Below are 19,998 nucleotides of genomic sequence, written 5' to 3'. Positions count from 1 at the left end.
TAGTGTGACGGGGGTATTATCATTGTCAACTTGAAATCAGCACTGCAGTTATAAGCACCACATCTTCAGTGGGATATTTTATAATACCAGTACAGACAATGTGGCTACAGGTGGAATGACAGCAAAGAAATTACAACATGGAATGCAAAACATCCTGTGAAGTTTTCCTGCCTTGACCAATACTCAATATTAGGAGATTCACATGTACAAAAATTAGCAGGATACAAATCTCAAGATTTGAATTGGGACTGTAATCTCAAGATTCTTGTATTACGTGTGGGCACAAAAAACCCACAAACTAGCGCGATCAGCATCGTGACACTAATCCAGGGAAATCTTGTGCTTAAAATTTCTGAATTTTGCCCTGCGGTGATGGTGTGAATGCTGGACCAAATGCTCTCGATATTTCATTTCCCATCATTCAAAATGCACATCACAACAGCGTACGCACCACACCACTGTGGTGTGCAAAAACAACAGATTTATCGATTTATCTATCAGCAGTTAGTGAGCTATTTCTGTTTGAGTAAACACTTGCAAAAAATCGGAGATTTGGAGTGCGATCGCTATCCCACTATTTATGAGCGTGTGAATGCTTGCAAAAAAAAATCTTGATATTAGGAGTTTGAATGTCATCCCATTATTTTGTATGTATGAATGCGGCTAAATCATCTTCTACCGGTACTGGAATTTGAGTGATATTTAAGTAGAACACAAGTAAATGTGGTCTAGCAGTATAAGGCTCCGAAGCTTTTGTGATCAATTTTCTCATTTGCTTTCAATTTTTAGAAGTAAACCCTTATCACTTTGATTTATTACTCCCCAGAGAATTCCAGTGTCAATATGCTATAAAGAGTCCTATAATATAAATCATTAAGAAATGATCTATGCTATATTCTAAGGGTTCCCATGACAACTTGACTTTACATTCAGTCTTACTTGCCACATACCCACACCCACACCCACACAGCACACATCCACAAGATAACAATGAACATCCATGCACAGGGTGAAGATCAAAATGGTTTGCATGGACTAGCTGTCAATCATATTTGATGTAACCCATGCTAGTAAGCGGATAGCCAGATAGTCGAGCTGCGTATTGAATTCCACAGATGATTTGTTCCATGCACGCACTTTGGTTTACTCTAAACCCAATCTGGACGGCTTTGAAACTGACGACAACTTTTTTTATTCCTCTAAGCTTTGGCGAAAGCGAGATTCTGGCCCTTGCGGAGGGATACACCATGACTGGGTCTTTCCACTCTCTTTGGTTCGTGGAAAAATAAAAGTAAACAAGCGAAAGGGGATAGCAGCTCTTGCCACACACCACTGCAAAAAGGTAAATATTGCATTGCGAGATGGGCGAACGGAGAGCTAACTGTAGGCACTCCACTGGCTCAGTGGGAGTCAGTGATCTTCTCTAGATATGGATACACTGCAAAATATTATTGTCTTGACTGTACACATGATATATGGGACATGGCTAATGACAGATAAAGTGCCCTGATTTTTTTTTTTCCCCACAGTTAAATGTCAGCATGTTGTTTCCTTTTTTTATCTTTCCTCTTTCCTGGTGCAAACACTTTTTCTTTAAAAAAAAAAATGCACAAAGAAGAATCAGTGCTGTAAATTTTGTGCCATTATCAGATCTTTAGTTTTAGTCAATAGCACGACTTCTATTCATTATTAATAACTGGACAGCATGTCCAATGTGGCATGAAGTGTCAGATAAGATTAGAGGCACACTGTCTTGGCCCACGAAAACCATCTCAACTGTTATTCACACATACCATTGAACATGCCCTACAAATACAGAAATATATATATTATATTATATTATATTATATTATATTATATTATATATATATATATACTCAGCAAAAAAAGTAAGTTCCCCCCTAACATTTTTGGATATATCTCAAAAAGTATTTTACCGATTTTCATAAGTCATACGAAAGTGGATAGGGAATTTCATTACTCATAACATGAATGGCATATCATTGCCACCAGATATCATTATTGGTGTAAAAAAAATGCATTGTATGTCAAAATGCATGGGAAAAAAAGTTGCACTTCAGGCTATATGAATAATATTGCATACATTTCCTATGTAAGTTAGCAAATGACCTTTTTAAATAGTGTAATTCTCAGGAATTTCTTCAGGTACAATGTGCTTCCCTGTTAAACAGATGTTATGCATACTTTTTAAATAGGCCTTTTCAATATGAAAATGTTGGTAGAAGCCATGTGATTTGTAATTCCAATTTGGGTTGATCACATTAATGTGCCTATGGCCATTTTGCATCATGCTCTCAAGTTGTAGATCAGTTTGTTGAGGGAAATGGCATCAAACGTATGGAGTGGCCTGCAAGATCCCCTGACTGTAATCCAGTAGAGAATCTTTGGGATAATCATTAAGCGGAAAGCGAGCAAGAAGGTGAAAGATGACACTTCACTGCAAGTATTTCAGTGCATCTTGCAGAGAGCATGGGCCAACATTGAGCAGCACCAAAAGTACAAACTTTAGTTAACAGTATAAGGAAGAGATGCCGGCTGGTCATTGAAGCGGATGGTGGACATATCAATTATCAAATATACTTCACTGTATGCTCATGAAATGAAAGAGATAGAGAAATATGCAATAAACCATGCTTAAATGTTCAGAATCATGAGTGATTGTTTGATTATTTGTGTAAAAGTCATTGCAAATCACCGAAGTGCAACTTTTGTTTCCATGCATTTTGACATGAAATGCATTTTCTCACACCAATAACGATATCTGGTGGCAATGATTTGCCACTCATGTTATGAGTAATAAAATTCCCTATCCATTTCCGTTTGAATTATGAAAATTGGTAAAATACTTATTGAGATATATCCAAAAATGCTACAGGGGAACTTACTTTTTTTGTTGAGTGTATATACACACATATATATATATATATATATATTCATACTGTAAAACGAGGAATGTTCGCGCGCATTTTAATTTTGCGAAATTCCCTAGCGCCAAGATTCGCAAAATTAAAATGAACGCGAAAGTTCTTGGGCCCGTTGCATAAAAGTTACTATTATGGTAACTTTGCCATCTAGTGGTAACTACCATGGCAACAATACTCAACAGCCAATCAAAATCAAGAATTCCATGGCAGACACCAATGGATGGCAAAGTTACCATAATTGTAACTTTTATGCAACGGGCCCCTTGTCTACACTATGTGCGTTGAATGCCAGTGGCAGTTCGTGAAAATCTCATGCCGCAAAAAAGGCTGTCTGCTCCAATTCGCTAAAAATTCATGCCATGATTGTGTTTTACAGTTTGCATGTGTATAACAATATAAATATCGAATATGGGACATTTTTAACACCCCAAACCCAGCAGTCCTACCTCATGACAGCAATAATGGTAATGGAGAGAGTGACCCATTTCTTTACTTGGAAAAGGCAATGCACTTTCTCCCATCATTAATAAATTTGATAGAAATTATTTGATCATCAATGCCTCAAAACCAATATTTGTGTGTGCAAAAATTTCAATTGAATCAAATGAGACTGGCAACCTTGTTTGCTCCATAACTGTTTCTTCTCTAATGTTCTGGTTCTAATATACCATCAGAATGGTGACAAATATTTTGCCACTTTCATTCAAGGTTGTCTTGAACATCAACTGGCCATATCAAGACCAATACATGTATCAAATATTACTTCTTTTTTTTTTACCTACACAAACCCACTGTGTGATGTCTAAATGGTAGATAAAGACCTTCTCAAGAATATTTTCATTCGTTACTCCTGATTGCGTTTCCATTTCTGTGAGTTTGTTAGCACTCTGAACATCATGGGGTGGGTGCATTAAAAAAATGATTGTATTGTATTTCATTCAGATCATCCCAAAACTTTGGAAAGCAGTTTGTTTTACCAACTGTTACAATGGATCGCCAGACAATCGGCAAACTAAACAGAATGCCCAACTGACCTACTGCCTGACTGACCACACACTGATTCTGACATTGCAAACCCTCCTCACACTTCATTTTTGCAGGGCTGTAATTAACGGAGAAAGGGCCCTAAACCCCATCAATTCTGTTGCCATCAAGAGTTGGTCATACAAGAAATGTTGACGTGGAGGTCCAGCACACATCGTACAAATAAAGGTGGTGCACGTCATCGTGCCTCACATTGGTGCACTGACCCAGATGGGCGACTGGTAAAAAAGGAGACTTACTTCTTGCATGTACTCCCAGGCGTAGATCACCCCCAGCTTGCCGAGCGCCAGCATCACCGGCACGTAGGCATCGGGGCTGGCCTCCGCTGCCATGTCGTAGAAACGCTTTGCGAGGTGAATGTCCTGTAACAGGAGCAGTGAATACATATGTATGAAATTTAGGGTTTGCATTCGGATGTGATTTCGGCAAAACAATACCAACAGTACACCGTAAAGGTAAAACAATTCAAATACACCAAAAGATTGAGTAAAGTGATCATGGTGAGTTTCCATTCTCTGGTAGAAAGACAGTACTCCTCAGTTAAGTTGGTTAGTTTACTCTATTCATGGGGGGTGAAATGTCTCAACGATGTTGTCCAGTCTGTATTTCACAAATTACACGATAAATCCTACACAGCCATACTTAGGACAAGAGGAAATCACTTTTAGGTGAGACTGAGGTTTATTTTCTTTCCCCACCTGGCGCTGTGTGATCAATAATACAAGAAATTTTGACTGAATGCGGGAATTCTATATTACTTAAAATAAAGTAAACTGTACAATGTACACAAAAGAAGCAGCAGCAGTTCTATCTCCTATCATCTTTTATTCATTGGGGAGGAGGTGTATCATGAGACAAGATTGTTGTATAATCTGTCTGCAACAAAACATGGTAATAACCAAAACCTTGTTGCTTGTATGTATTCTTCCTATGCACTAGGAAAACCAAGGCTCTTGAGACATTTGCAACTTCTGATCACACAAACCATACATATATAATGTAAGTAATGTTAAATTGTGGAACTGATTAACAGAGTGATGGCATTGTACCATTGTAGATAGATAATGCAAGCATTAAATATGAAGATGGTGTCCACTAAAATGTGACTTTCAATTTCACCTTTCAAACTGTATCAAAAGAACAATTTGAAAACTCTCAAGACTTGAGGGAGGTCATCATGCTTTAACCCTTTGTGCACTTTGAGTACCAACTAGCAAAGACAACCCCACAGCATTGTACACACTGTCAAAAGTCCCTGATGCAAAAAGGGTTAACCCACTGATTCTGAGATTAATGGTAATTCCTTGCCGACTTGACTCTGAGTGTGCAATGTTTGCATGCCAGACTCGGTCGATGGTTTGCCAAGTTTGCATATTTTGCTCAAATGAACAACCTTGAAAAACTGGTCGATAAACCGCCAAATACCACAGTATAATGAAAGTTGAACTCGCGATTCAATTCCTCACACAGAAAGGTTGCATTGCATGGTGATTGAATAGTGTTGTTTAATTATAGTTGTTGTTGTTTTTTTTTTTTATAATCAAATTCAAATTATCTGCCGCGATTGTATCTTCCAAAGTCATGTCCCCCAGTCCCGGACAACAGCATAGCTACTAACCATTTACAAGAAACATTCTCATAACTTTGTCATTAAATTTACATCACTGCAAAAAGTGTGCGATTTTCTCTGTAACATTTCTCACTGCATGGCTAGCATGAAAGCTTCAAAAAAAGAGTTACATGGCTTTGAATGACGGAATGCTTTCCCAAAGCATTCAGGTGTTGAGGCCTATGAATGATATGGCATCCAGAGGGTTTATACCACTGCACACATACATGTAAGATGTGGCACACCTGGTCATGCGTGCTCAACGGGGTTAATTTCTTATGTGTCTTACGTACCTCCCATCCATCACATCTTGTTGCTCAAAGAGCGTGATAACATACGCTACAACTATAATAGCAGAGTCACTGGAATCAAACCTGCAACCACAGTGCATTAAATTCTCTCCCTCTGGAAGTGGTTTCAGGCGGGATTCCACTAAACAGCACAGAAATGCTAAATCACATTAATTCAAACCACATTAAACGCTCAACTTCCAATCAGGCACCCCAGTTATACATCAGTACACCTGGGTAAGAGAGGAGCTTTAGGTGTGCACGATAAAGTAAAGTGACTTGGCTTCTGAATCTTCATGTCGAAGGCACAGCATACAATCATCAGACCATGTGCCCTCGTCTATTATAAATGACTTTCTTCGAACATGCTGGCAATTTCTCTAATACACTCAAGATAAATTCTGCTCATAGAGGCTTTAATCTTTGCTGACAGGCAACAAAAAAAAAAAGAGGAAAAAAAAAAGATGACTAGTTCTGCATATGATGTGTAACTCCCACTTTTGTGGCACATCAGGTTACATGTGACAGTTCTCCAAGCACAACAGCCGCCTCCATTCGAGAGTAATTTGCAGAACAAAATGACCAAAAAAACTGCCACGATCTCAACATGCTCTGAAGAGAAACATGTCACCGAGGACACAGGAAAAAAACAAAAATCATGTCACTTAGCAGCAATTATGATTGACTTTGACAACCGCTGGTGAGATTATGTTGCCCATGATGGAATCTACGTAAAATTCCTCGAGCAAACGTCACTGGTGTAAAGAGAGACGGACCAACTCCTAACATCAAGAGGACACTTCTTTTGAAAGCTTGAAGCCATGCACATTTCTGACATCATCAATATATATATATATATATATAAAACCCTCTGCCGCGAAACAAATGCAAAAATAAGATTTTCTGTTCACATCCGAAATTTCAATCTTTCATGCAAACCACAAGTCATGACTCGAGTACATTCATGGGGCCAGAAACATCTTTTGACCATTCAGGCCAACTGTAATGCAAAATGGTACTCCGTGTTCAAGTCAATATAAAAAGGGTGAAATCAAGCAAGTAAATGTACTGTATTAAAAGGGTTCATGAAAAAATATAGACACGACACATGGAATTTCGAAAGCTTTCTCAGTCTGAGATTCATTCAATCAAATAAACAAGCTCCTTTGTGATGGTAGACTTCCCAGTGGTGTTAGTTTGCTGGTGTATTCCTGACAGGGTTAACCCGTTGAAGTTTAGAGTATACTCGGGCAGGTACATGGGAAATGCGTATTGTAGCAAAATCAAACCATCCTCAATGGGTTAAGGGATCTACTTCTTAGGAAGAGGCGCATGTTTTGGTGTTGACACTGTTCAACAGAGTTTGGAATGCAATTTCCTAATTTTAGAGCAAAGGTTGGTTTCAGAAGCCTCTTCGAGTTGAGCCTCCAGCAGCCTTTTAACTCAGTACAGACAGAATACTGCCAAAGGGGGTCTGATCAAATCAGTATTCTGAAACTACCTACAGGGGGTGGTTTCAGATCATCCTACAGCAGCCTTTGAGAGGTTCAGCTACAGTATGAACTCTCTGGTGTCATGAGAGGCGCAGCTTCTTGCTGACCCGGAAGTTAATCACTGCAGGTCATTGCCCACAAATCAAACATGTGATTGACCTAAAGCGAATCATAGAGCTCCAGCGAATAAAGGTTACTTTTCGGCATGAATGTGGTGTTCAAAGGTGCATGCCGTTCATCGGAAGGGGAACTTGGGTTACCATGAGAATGGAGCCAGTCAGGGCATGCTCAGTGGGAGAAGAGTGAGAGCATGACCTGAGCACTATAAACAGACAAGCAATGACTTTTTTGAAAGGGTTTTGGCATCAGTCATGAGTTTTTGAGGAGGCTCCAAATTTTGGCCACCACATAAACAGTTTGAGGAAGCTCCAAATTTTGGCAACAGTATAAACAGGGTATATGACATGAACAGGTGCATAGGAGGCATCAGGCGATTTTTATAGCCTCTGGGATCGTGGGCAACAGAGACAGCATACTGGTGTCATCCTCCTCTAATGCATTCTTACTCTTGCCACCACACATGCACGAAAAAAGAATTGAAAAAAACATCTGAATATAAACCCGACAAAGTGACATTTGAGCTAATAATGGTGTGGCTCCTATCTAAGGATCTGTCACAGAGAAAGGGCATTCAAGTTCTGGTTGATCGACCTTCAGTCATATCCAATAAAATGTTTTTAATGAGCTTTTCACAATAGCCACACAGTTTCATAAATTGTTTTGGCACTAAACAAGTTATTCAGAGTCAAGGAAGTGTAAATGATGTCTTGACTATTGCCACCTACTGCCTGTGATATGATGTGCCAAAAAATACATTACGATACCCAAAGGGATTGATATAATGTGTGCCTAGGAGACAGTTCTGGTCACATGATTTTGTAGTGCTAGTCTCACTTCAATCCGCCACACCGAGAAATTTAATTCTGAAAGAGTATCCATCAGGATAAAGTCCTATCACAGAATGGTCATGAGGGCCAGGGTACAATTAACTACTGTATATTACAGCTGTTATTTTCGCGAATTAGGAGGTCACAGACATTTTCGCGAGATGTTGCTCTCTTGTTATGACGCTATCATAAACGCACTGTTATCCTAGTGCATGGCAACATTTTCGCGTGCTGTTAAATTCGTGATCCAACTGTGATTCGCAAAAATAACAGCTTGTACAGTATTGAAGAACAATAATATACAAGGGTATAATAAAGTACATACTATGTACTTTGATATCTATTGTGTAAAAAAAAGGTAACAACTTGATATTAGATGAATGTTATTGCAAGGTGATACAGTAATTGCAGATCTCTGACCACAGCTTTTCTCTTTGAAGGACAAGGTTATCTTCTTTTTTTTCAAAAGGGAGATATCATGGTAGTCAAATCATTGTTATATATGACAGGTTTGAATTGATACTGGGCATCTTGACAATGAAGGGTAACAGCATTGATGAAGCACTATTCATACAATGATGTTTAAAGCAAATCCTAATCAACTGTTTGGATAAGAGCATACACGTGACCAGGCATTTATTTTGCCTACCGCATAATTTTACTTGTGACTGGTCACTAACACTTTTGCGCTGTGATGATGACCAGGCGAGATTTCATTGTTTTATTTTCTTGTGAGAATGGCTGCCTCAATTTTTAAAATACCTGTTTTTAAATCTTTCCCGCAACAAGGATTTGCTTCATCATTTCATGGAACTAATATTTCACATCATTTTGTTTGGGCAAGAATATAATCACTCACACTTGGTACCTTCAAAGCGGTCCAAATGCCCTCGGCTAACACATTGTGCCCGTTCCAAAGGTACCTTGTGTGGTTAAATCTTACTATTAACGCCTCAACAGATGTGTATCATTAACATTTTGTGTAATACATTCCACCTTTCTCTCTATAGATATTCCCTAAAGTCCATGATAAATTCTTGTTAATGCTTGATGACTGAATTTTCATGCCGATACCCCTGTAAACTACCAGTGACATTAACATTCATCTTGATCATCTTGCTGCTGCAAACACTACAAGCTTAAATATGGAATTGACCATTAGTTATAACCACTGTTTACCATTGAGAGCAGTGATTAAAAAAAAAGTTTGAATTTTCACATTTGATGCTTACTTGATTGAGAGCATAGAACTCTCCTTTATTTCTTTCAACATTTACAATTTATACAGTTAAAAAGATGAAATACAACTAAACTTGCAGTTCAGTTGCATCACAAAACATCCTACCATGCAAAAATTTGGCAATAAAGCCGCAAATATACAGATATCATTAATTTTATCAATAAACCGTAACTGTACATGGTTTATTCTAGAAATTTATTTTATCTATCTAAATAAATAAATAAATATTCTAGAACTGACTTAAATTAAACCATTGTTCACATTTTGCATATTTAACAATACTTAACATTGATTATACTGATTACTGTTTTTACATTGGTTGTTTCTATCCCTAACTCACATTCTAGAACTATTTTGAAGCACTAAAGATTTTTTTTTTTCATCTGCAATGATAAATAGTGGCTTAAGGGACTTGAACAGCATGTAATCTCACCCATCCGTTAAAAGGGAAATACATGTACTGCTGATGCTATCATTATTCATAAGCATCAAAGCCCTCTTCTTTCGTATGTCCAAGTACTGTATGATATGCCTTTAAAAAATGTTGTGATAGGGTATGAATATGTTCTTTAAAAAAAAAAATTGTGTGCAAACTTCATGAGAGTACATTCCTGAAGACACAGACAGACTGTTCCTCACTGTGTGTGTCTGTGACAATAACGATCTAGATAGAACCCTTTCCACTAATCCCCTGTGAGCGATAAAGTACATGGACATAAGTGGGTGATCCGGTGTATCAATTTGCTTTGTGCCCGGAGGTATGGATTTGCCTGAACGTGGCAAATGATGTATGTGTTTTTGCGGAGATGGGAGTGGCGATAACAAGACTGATTCTGGAAGACGGGGAAGGAGAGGATTTAACTGTCCTCCATTTGCCTTAAGAAACCGACATCCTCATCATCAATTTGAGGTGGCGAGGGGTATCGGGGGGAATAATTGCTATTTAGTCACAAAAGTATCTGTACACCTTGTAGCAGTAATACATCACAGCTCACAAGACAAGGATTTCAATACTGCCGCAAAAAAAAAAAATAAATAAATAAAAAATCAAAGTTAAAATCCTACCGTAAATCTTGTTTCTTCATATGACGGTCTACTTTCATATGAAAAGAGAGCGAAAAACACTGCGAGACATTGTTTTCTCAACACAAATATCTGGCATGATGGATGCTGGGAGGATAAAGAATGGATGGGAGATTGCTATAATTCTCTTTCCTTCCTTTTGAATTTGTCATCGACATCCATCTTACACTTCATGCACCCTAAATACACTAATCATCACAGTTTTCAGATTCTAGGTGCCGATAGTCAGTAGATTCAAGTGATGTTCAAACTACCCCTTTAAAGCTTTTTGATATGGCTGAACAGTTTTCTGGAAATTTTCCATGAAGAATTGTTTTGACTCTTAAATAGACACCAACCTTGAAGCAGAGATCATACCCCAGAGAATAATTTCTGTTCTAAAAACTGAATAGCTATTTTAGTTGATGGACATAGGTTTTGAACAAAATGGTACCAGTATTCAATTATTCGTAATTAGATTGCTGCACAATCTACAGCAGTCACATCCAAAATCTATTGCAAATTGTTTTGTGATACTAGGGAAATTATTCATCGTACTCACAGTCAATGTGGTTGATTAAAAAAAAAAAAACATTTGGAAAGTAGCCAAACTGTAAACAAGAACAATGACAGAGATTTAAGCAAAGTAAATGGGTGATTTCAAGTTCGGTGCTAGTGCTAGTGCTAGTGCTATGTCAGCACTAGCACCGGCAAGAAAACCGAACTTGAAATCACGTCAGTGTTGGGAGTTGACCTCAAAATTATGACGTATTTCCGGTTGCTGGTGCTGGGCTTGGTGTTGAATATCGTCTGCTGAACCGAACTCCACCGTTTGTGTTAGCGATTTATGTGCTTTTTCGCCATTGACTAACACTAGCCCCTAGGGATTAACATTTTCGTCATTTCAAGCTCGGTGCTGGTGTTAGCGTTGCTGTGCGAAACCCACATTCACGTCCATAAGTAGATATTTGTTTTACGTGCAAAGTCTATGCTAATGCAGTGTTCGCCCACGTAAACGTACATGAACATTCTAGACATGGCTACATAAATCTGAGCCTGGGAGCAAAATCAAGATAGTTGTATTTTGGGGAAGGGGTGAAATTTGTGGCATTTTAATCCGTCTTCCTCACTACGTGTCTAAAACTAAGCAGCAATGGTTACATCTTTTAATATTTGACTGTAATCACGCGCCATCACTTTTTTCCTCGCGCAATTCCCGCGCAGCTTGCCGTGCTGTGATTTCAACACCTAGTGCTGGTGATCGATAATTTTGATTGTTATCGCCTCGTTAATCTGACCGTCGGTGTTGGAGCTCGATTTAACGCTGTTATTAGGGAGCTAGCACCAGCACTAGCACCAAACTTGAAATCACCCAATGCAGTACAAAAAAAGAAGTACTGCATGCCTATTTGCATATATCCACATCAGCTGACACACGGTCTCTTGATCATCTTGGTTATGTGAATCATACCTCTCTCATAGAGTAATGTGTAAATTGATTGATGAAAGAAAAGGCTACAATATCATCTTTCCTGAATCTACAATAAAGCCATGTGCAATCAAGACTTACTCTAAGAGATTTTTATATCATTAGTTGATGTGAAACAACCAGAATTTTGGAAATATGCCCATGGCTGGTCAGAAATGCGGAGTACAATGCCATGAATGCCCTGCTAACTTGATAAACTAGTCCCTCTTGAGGTGCCCATATAATGGTGCTTTGTTACCCAACTTTTTTTACTGACATCATACCAGGGCCCTGTTTTATGAAGAGTTAAAATTGATTTTATAATTGATTTCAACTGTAGGTCTATGGCAGGAAATTTAAAATCTATTTTATGTTTTGATAAAATGGGGCCCAGGTAAAGGCACTGATAGTACATGTCAGTACACTCACAGGAATCTACTTTGTTGCTGGGATTTATTCTTCTTTAAAAATAAAATGAGAGAAACCAGAACAATCATGTCAAATTATTTTTGATGTAACAGTCATAAAATCTACCTCAAGCAGTGGGAGGTTTGATACAGGTCTTTCCTCTCCATCAGTGTTAAGACTTTACTTTCGAATAGTAATTATTTTGATGTTATGTAACTGAATCTCACAACATGATTGTTTGTAAACAGTGCATACAGAATTAGTCAATTCGATAATTATTATGTGCTATATAAATCACAATTATTATCATTTATTATTATTTATGATCCCCAACCCTCACAAAACATCTTGCGTCTGTATCATGATGCACTGTTGCAAGGTGGAGATCAATTAACCCATTTAGGACGGGTCCTGAGTATCCTCGGGCAAGTGTCTATGGGAAATGTGTGTTGTAGCAAAATCAGCCCGTCCTCAATGCGTTAAAGGTGTGGTTCCATACCAGCAGTCAAGCTGAACTGATCAAGCAGAATGGCCAGGCTTTAATCAAAATCAGAGCCAAGGTGATAAATAATGTGGAAACCTACAGTTTCATGTTTTTTTATGAAACAGTTAAAGGGATGGTATAGTTTTGGTTGGATCAGGCTTCAGGTTTCCAACTTTTTGGGGGATATGAGAAACCTTTTATGAAACATAAAAGGGCATAGGAATTCTAAGAGGAAATTTAATATTTATTTGATGTAAACTGGTTTTGAAATGGCAGAGTATATCAAAAAACAAATAGGTTCTAATGAAAGGTGGAAACCTTTTGAGGACCTCTTTTGTTTTTCCTTGTTTTTGGATATCTTGGACATTTCAAAACCGATTTTCCTCTAAAAAACTTCGGATTCCTATTAGAATTGAATGCGCATTGATATTTTCAAAAGTGGTTTCTAATCATCTTGCAAAACATTATAATCTTAATTCCCCATCTCAACCAAAGTATACTATCTCTTTAAAGGTCCAGTTTACCTTTGGGAGCAGTGATTTCAAAAATGTTCAAGATATCACATTTGATGCATATGTGTAGGTCTGTTGTATCATAAAACATCTTACCATATGAAATATTTGCAATAAAACCTAAAATATAAGGAGATATCACGGTTTTTCTCAATAAACCGTAACTGTATACGGTTTAGTCTATAAACATTTTTGTTATAACTATTGTTCACATTTTGTGTATTTAACAACACTTAACATTGATTATACGGATTCAAATTTTGACAGTGGTTGTTTCTATCCCTAACTCACATTTTAGAACTATTTTAAAGCACTAATGCTGGGTTTTTGTTTCATCTGCAAATGGTAAATTATGCCTTTAATATCAGGAGAGAAAAAACTATGAAAAATATGAGATGATGATGTCACGGTCTCACAAGTCTACCACTGACTTTACACACACAATTTTTTTTTCCTTTTATACAAGGAAGAAAAATAATTCATCCATCTGTTACACAAATTTTTTATTACATTGCAATAACTCAGCAATGATGAGTCTGTAGAGGATACAAGAAGGAACAGTTACCACCAAATCATCACCAAGCAAGAAGATTTTTATGATATTCATGTTCACACCAACGGCAGAGCTTGAGCTCAATATATCATCACTTCAGGTAATTTGTGTGCGGAGGGTAGCCATCAATATTGCTACACAGGGAAAACAATTCTAATGCATTCATACGTCTCACAATTTCGGCATTTCAAGCCTCAGTTCCTCGAATTTTCAACCATTCTCGTCATCTGATTTCACACCAATTCTCTGGAGTAACATTTGAAGACGGTGTTGAATTGCATTTAATATTTCATCAAAGAAGGTCTTCTTTTAAACCCATCTTGATGCCTGTAGAGACTGAGCGGCTGCCTATTTCATAGAACACTCAAGGGACCTCCACTCTTGGAAGATTGAGATCAATACCGCGATCAATCAGCGTTAGTTGACCAATTAGCCATTCTAGACAATAACGAGACTTCACACACACACAGCACCAATATCAACTCTTTAAATTCATTCAAAAGGCCTTGGAAACAAAATGCTAGTACACGTCTGATTTTCATGGAAACAAAGGGGCTTCCATTTCCAAGGCTGCCACTCAAACCAGAGCAGCCATCATCAATATGGATTTTGAGACTTCAAATACGTGTCACTTAACTTGATTCTAGAACTTCTTCCAATAGGCACAGAGATGCAATGATCATACATCTTCTTCCCAGAGAACAAAAGAACATGTGTAGATTTTTTTTTTTTTTTTGCTTTTTTTTGAGAGAGGGTGCATCTTTAATTCTGAGCAATTGTCATTTTCAACTTGAATATTTGATACATATGGCTTTTTACAAGTCAAGAGACAATATGTTTCACTAGGGCCATTCTCATTTGACTAAAAGAAAAAAGGTGTGACTTAAAGGTAGGGAATCCCATTTGCATGCCTTAAATGAAGAGTTGTATGAATACAGTGGTATGTTGAAGAGAGTATCATTTTAGAAACTCCCATAAAGTATTGAAAGTGGAAGGTAACATTTAGTACACTTTTTTGACCGTTAGATTTTGAACTGAATTTTTTTCGGGGCTCACCGTAAATTCCAGTACATTACTAGGCTACCTTTGCAGACCCATGCACTGCATGTGTGTCCATCATGTATATTTTGTGAAGAAAGTTCGTCAAAACTTACAAACATTTCTATATACATTCTTGCCACACACTCTATATGTTATTACATCAGCTCTTATACTTTTAGATTTGTGTTTATAGATAAAAAATACAGAAGACTGCAACAAAAAGGCTTAAGTGTGGCTGACACACAGAACTACTGAGTAGTTGAGTTTTGTGGATTATTCAAATTGTAGATAACTGTTGACTTCCAAATTTCTCAGCAGTGGCCTAAACAAGTCCCATGAGGTTCATATTTAATGTTTTGCTGCATTTTGGGAGGTCTGTAAAAGGTATCCCCTACCTTTAAAGGTATTAGCCCACATTTGTAAACCTGCAGCAATTGGTCTCATAGTTAGCATGGAGTTTGGGTATGATTGCAGTAACATCTGTGCAAAATTTCGTTCCAATTAGTCCATTACTTTCATAAAAATAAATGAAAATGCACCGTATGCATGCGTATGAAAACGCTCGATAGCTCCGGTCCACGCGCGTACTACATGCATGCGATGCATGTGTAAGTTAATGTACGTAGTTACCCGCCCTCGCAATTTGATTTTGGGTTGGGTTGACCCGGTTTGAAAATTGATTTTAAACCGATGATTTTCTCTCTTTTATCGAATGGTATAGACAAAGAGCAACAGGTGAGGTATGTTACTGTTATAACTTGTACTTGAAGTCATATTGGACCTGTTTTATGCAGTTTTGATTTTCGTGGGTTTGCAAATGTGGGCTAGTACCTTTAAAAACTTGTAATGTTTCACACTGCATGTTCTTACTCTTCCAAAAACTTGGTGTTATCTCAAGGAAAAAAGGATAAGGTCTTCTTTATCCAGGGTAGCCTCTTCAGTGTTGACACTGCTCTACCAGAGGGCCCTGCCATTATTATTACCCTAGCATTGTTAGGTACCCATTTACACAACTGGGTCGAGAGGGACACTGTGGTTAAAAACATTTTGTCCAAGGATGTGAGCACTGGGCGGCAATCGAACTCGGGTCCTCCGTTTGGGAGTCCGGAGTCTTATCCACTATGCCACAGCACCCTCACAAAAAGATCATGAAGTTCCTGGAAGTACTGCATATATATAATATATACCCTGTTCAGTCATTCATCCATTCCCAAGATGTTATTTGGATGCTGTTTTTTCATTAATGTACAGCTGTACTATACAGCCACTCACATGTTTGGTTGTCATGCACTAGAATAAAAAGTGAAGTCACCTCAGTATATACATACCACAATATTTCTGCCATGTTTGTTGTTCTCATGACATATTAAACACAATAGGAAGTGAGCGCAAAGTTAGAAAAACTGCACTTCAACATGTGATTTTCATAGCAAAAATTCAAGTGGAATTTGGTACAGTTGCTTGCCAACTTCATGGCAACTTTGTGATACTTCCAATATCACAAATTTTCTATCACAATGAGAGTGGTCCTAATGTCTGGTTTCCAGAGCATACACATAAGACTTTAAGTTTTGAAGGCTGAATCTACTTACAACCATGAAGACCCCTTATCACTTTCAATTTCAAGATTTCAGGTACATCACACTCTTGTTAAATCTCAAAGTAGTTCAGTGCCCTTAGAAACATACTTATATTGAGTTTCCAATGCATATGGCGACCTTTATCTTACTATTTCTATCAATTCTTTTGACTGCCTCTCATCCATTGATTAATTGTCCACAGTCATTTACAGCTGTACATAACTCCAAGCACTTGGCATAGATATAAATTTTAACGGTACCATGTACGGCTCCAGACAACAAAATGTCTCACTAATCTAACAAGAAATGGGGGACAATTTGAACACACAATAATTCAATACAACCACAGGCTCAGAGCAGCCAGGTTCATTATGAATAATTCATAAATCGAGACAGGATAAATGACAATAAGCACTCTGAAATAAACCGTGAAAATGAATGTCGTCTGCTTAACGTCCTCTTGTGATTCTATCACTATGCACAGAAAGTTGGGATTCTGAGGATCACCTGCTGAGCTTTCCCTATCACTGGCAAAAAGTTCATGAATGCATCTTTACCATTTGATCATCACTCCGCACAATATTTTACCTGATCAGATGAGGGCAATGTTCGATAATGGCCCTGTCAAGCTCTCGCTGGGTTCAAACCAGGTTTGAGTCGTCAGCATGAATAGCAAATTTTAGAAAAGCTCTAGTGACCTTTACCTGATGACCAGCATCATTTTGTACCATATTCACTCAGAAAAAGATACTCTGTTATGTCTAGACACTCTATCACTTCAAGATTAGTTGTAAATCCATCACAGTCTTTATGAATTACTGCCTCGACCATTATTTGAATACTATGACAAAATAGAACTTACTTTTTGTTGACAGCACTAAAATTTTAACCCACTCCAGTCTAAAAGCTGCCGCAGCTAAATAAAGAATAAAAGCTGTAAAACTAGAAGGCAATCCAACAGCTGTGCGCAGATGACTTGGATGTCTCCTGTCTATCAGGCAATCACTGTATCTCCCAAAAGTACATGACTCTTCAATATACTTTTAATTAGGCACGGTCAGACTGGCAAAAGATCAAGAAGATTAAGTTCGCGATCTTTAAGATCTCGAAGTTTTGCTAGTGTGACCGCAAACTTCCCGCGAAACTTCTCACGAAACTTCCCACTCCAACTAGGGATATTTCCCTCACCCCCGCCAAACTTCTCGATCTGTTTGTGGGCGGTGTCTCATAAGCGCGAGGCCATTGTCATGTACAGATGTGCATTGCTACGTCATAATCACAAGCCATCAGATGGCGCACTCTTTCTTCTTTCTTGTGCGCGCATACCAATGACCCAAACTTCTTGATCCAAGTTTGGCTGCCAGTGTGACCACACAACAAAAGATCGCGAAGACTTCGCGATGTTAAACTTCTCAATCTTTTGCCAGTCTGACCGCGCCTATTGATGAAGTTCAATGACCTCGACCGCTGTCCCAGGTACTTTCTAAACAAAGGAAATGGCTACCGTCTGCTTCTCAGCCCTGATAACACGTAACATTATTATTTGACTTTAATACCTAGTGCATGTTATGAGCAGAAAATTACACAGTTAGCTGTATTTCACGGACCTTTGACCTTTTGACCTTTGATCTTCACCACTGTTATTTCAGGGAACTACTTTTTGTTAATTTCTGTGTTCCTTTTGAGATGATGATACCATTGGACAAAAATAGAAGTTGTGGTGAGAAAATCACTTGAGTGGAAAGCCTATGGCTTTGGTGAGGAGGGTATTTTGATACCTGGCAATGTTAAGGACACAGAGTGAGGGAGGCTTCTTTAAGAGAATATTGAACAGGCTACAACGGTTAAAAGTAGAGCTCTTGAATGGGAAGTCTTGATGTTTGCCGTTGTTACCTCCTAAATATGATGTTAACATGGATTTAGATATATTTTCAAGTCTCTTCTTATGGTCCCACATGTCAAGCAACCTTTTCTGCAATATATTTATAAATAAGTATATGTGACCCTGCACCACAAAACACACAAAAAGTCGCCAGACATGGTTTATTAGTTAAGGGCAGTTTCTGAAAGAGCAGACTCTAAGCTTTGAAATGTTGTATATTAAACTCAATTCAAATGGATTCTCCAATATTGGAAAGAAAGTACACACTCTGGAAAAGTTTGAACTGAGAAAAGAGGCTGTGAAGTACAGGGTCTATTCAAGTATTGTACCTAATCTTTACTTAGCCGTGCTACCCGTGCCATAAATGGGACAAAAAATCTTGATGTAAACCACTGTGGCAACAACAATGAAGGAATTATCAGATTAAGCTGAAATTGAGCATGCTTGATTAACACACTCTGTTCATAATAAATGTCAACTTTCAAAGCACTAGCATCATCCCTTCAAAAGTTATTAGAGTTGAAAGTGAAGAGTGTGCAAAGGAGTTGCAAAAAATTAAAAGGGGCCTCTAAAGAAAAACCTGATCACACTACTTTACCAAAAAAGGGTTGTAGAAAAACTGCTGAAAACCCACTTTCCCATTCAAATTATGATCCCAAACTTAGGGATAATGTAGAAGAAGAATAGCTCTCTCAGAAAATATGGAAACCTCAAAACTGACTCGGTGGACCCGTTTCACCTTTCTTGAGTCCTCGCATAAAATCAAGGAGCGCGACTTTTTGTTTGTTTTGTGATGCACGGTCACATAAGATACACATACATGTATATCATCAGAAAGGATGCTTCATTTTGTACTCAATAGGCACATCTGATAGAATACAGTAGGTTTAACAGAGCACCTGAAATTTCCCAAGAAATATTCCTGTAATCTGTTATCCCCAAATTGCCCCTAGAGTATTGAAGATTAAGTACACTGATGAATTCACATCCACTCCTCTCAATTCAAATGCAAGACATAGAGGAAAGCGTACCATGGAACAATACATACTTCATTTCAGATAATGATAATACAGGGGAGACTTAAAGGGATAGTATAGTTTTGGTTGAGATGGGAGATTCAGATTTTAACTATGTGCGAGATAATTAGAAACCACTTATGAAATATTAAAGAGCACACAATTGTAAGGGGAATTCCAAAGTTTATTTGATGGAAATCAGTTTTGAAATGGCTGGAGGTATCCAGAAACTAGTAAAAACAAAGTGTTCCTAATGCAAGGTGGGACTCTATTAGAACCTCTCTGCTTTTCAATATCTTAGTAATTTCAAACCAATTTTTGTAAAACAAACTGTTATATTTCATAAGAGGTTTCTCGTTATCTCACACACAAAAAAAAGTTGGAAACCTGAAGTCCCACCTCAACCAAAACTATTCCATCCCTT

General features: G+C 37.9%; 1 protein-coding gene across 1 annotated transcript in view; it reads right to left on the bottom strand.

The window, feature by feature from the left end:
- Positions 1 to 19,998, bottom strand: part of LOC140237122 (protein sel-1 homolog 1-like) — an 81,663-nt gene that overhangs the window by 27,916 nt on the left and 33,749 nt on the right. The window contains exon 17 of the mRNA XM_072317068.1: positions 4,229 to 4,351. Coding sequence (XP_072173169.1) covers positions 4,229 to 4,351 — 123 coding nt within the window. The remainder of the gene's footprint in view (positions 1 to 4,228; positions 4,352 to 19,998) is intronic.

Source organism: Diadema setosum, chromosome 1 (assembly GCF_964275005.1).
Source record: "Diadema setosum chromosome 1, eeDiaSeto1, whole genome shotgun sequence".
NCBI classification, from domain to species: domain Eukaryota; kingdom Metazoa; phylum Echinodermata; class Echinoidea; order Diadematoida; family Diadematidae; genus Diadema; species Diadema setosum.
Note: the sequence above shows the minus strand (reverse complement) of the source record. Positions and strands in the feature narration are given on the sequence as shown.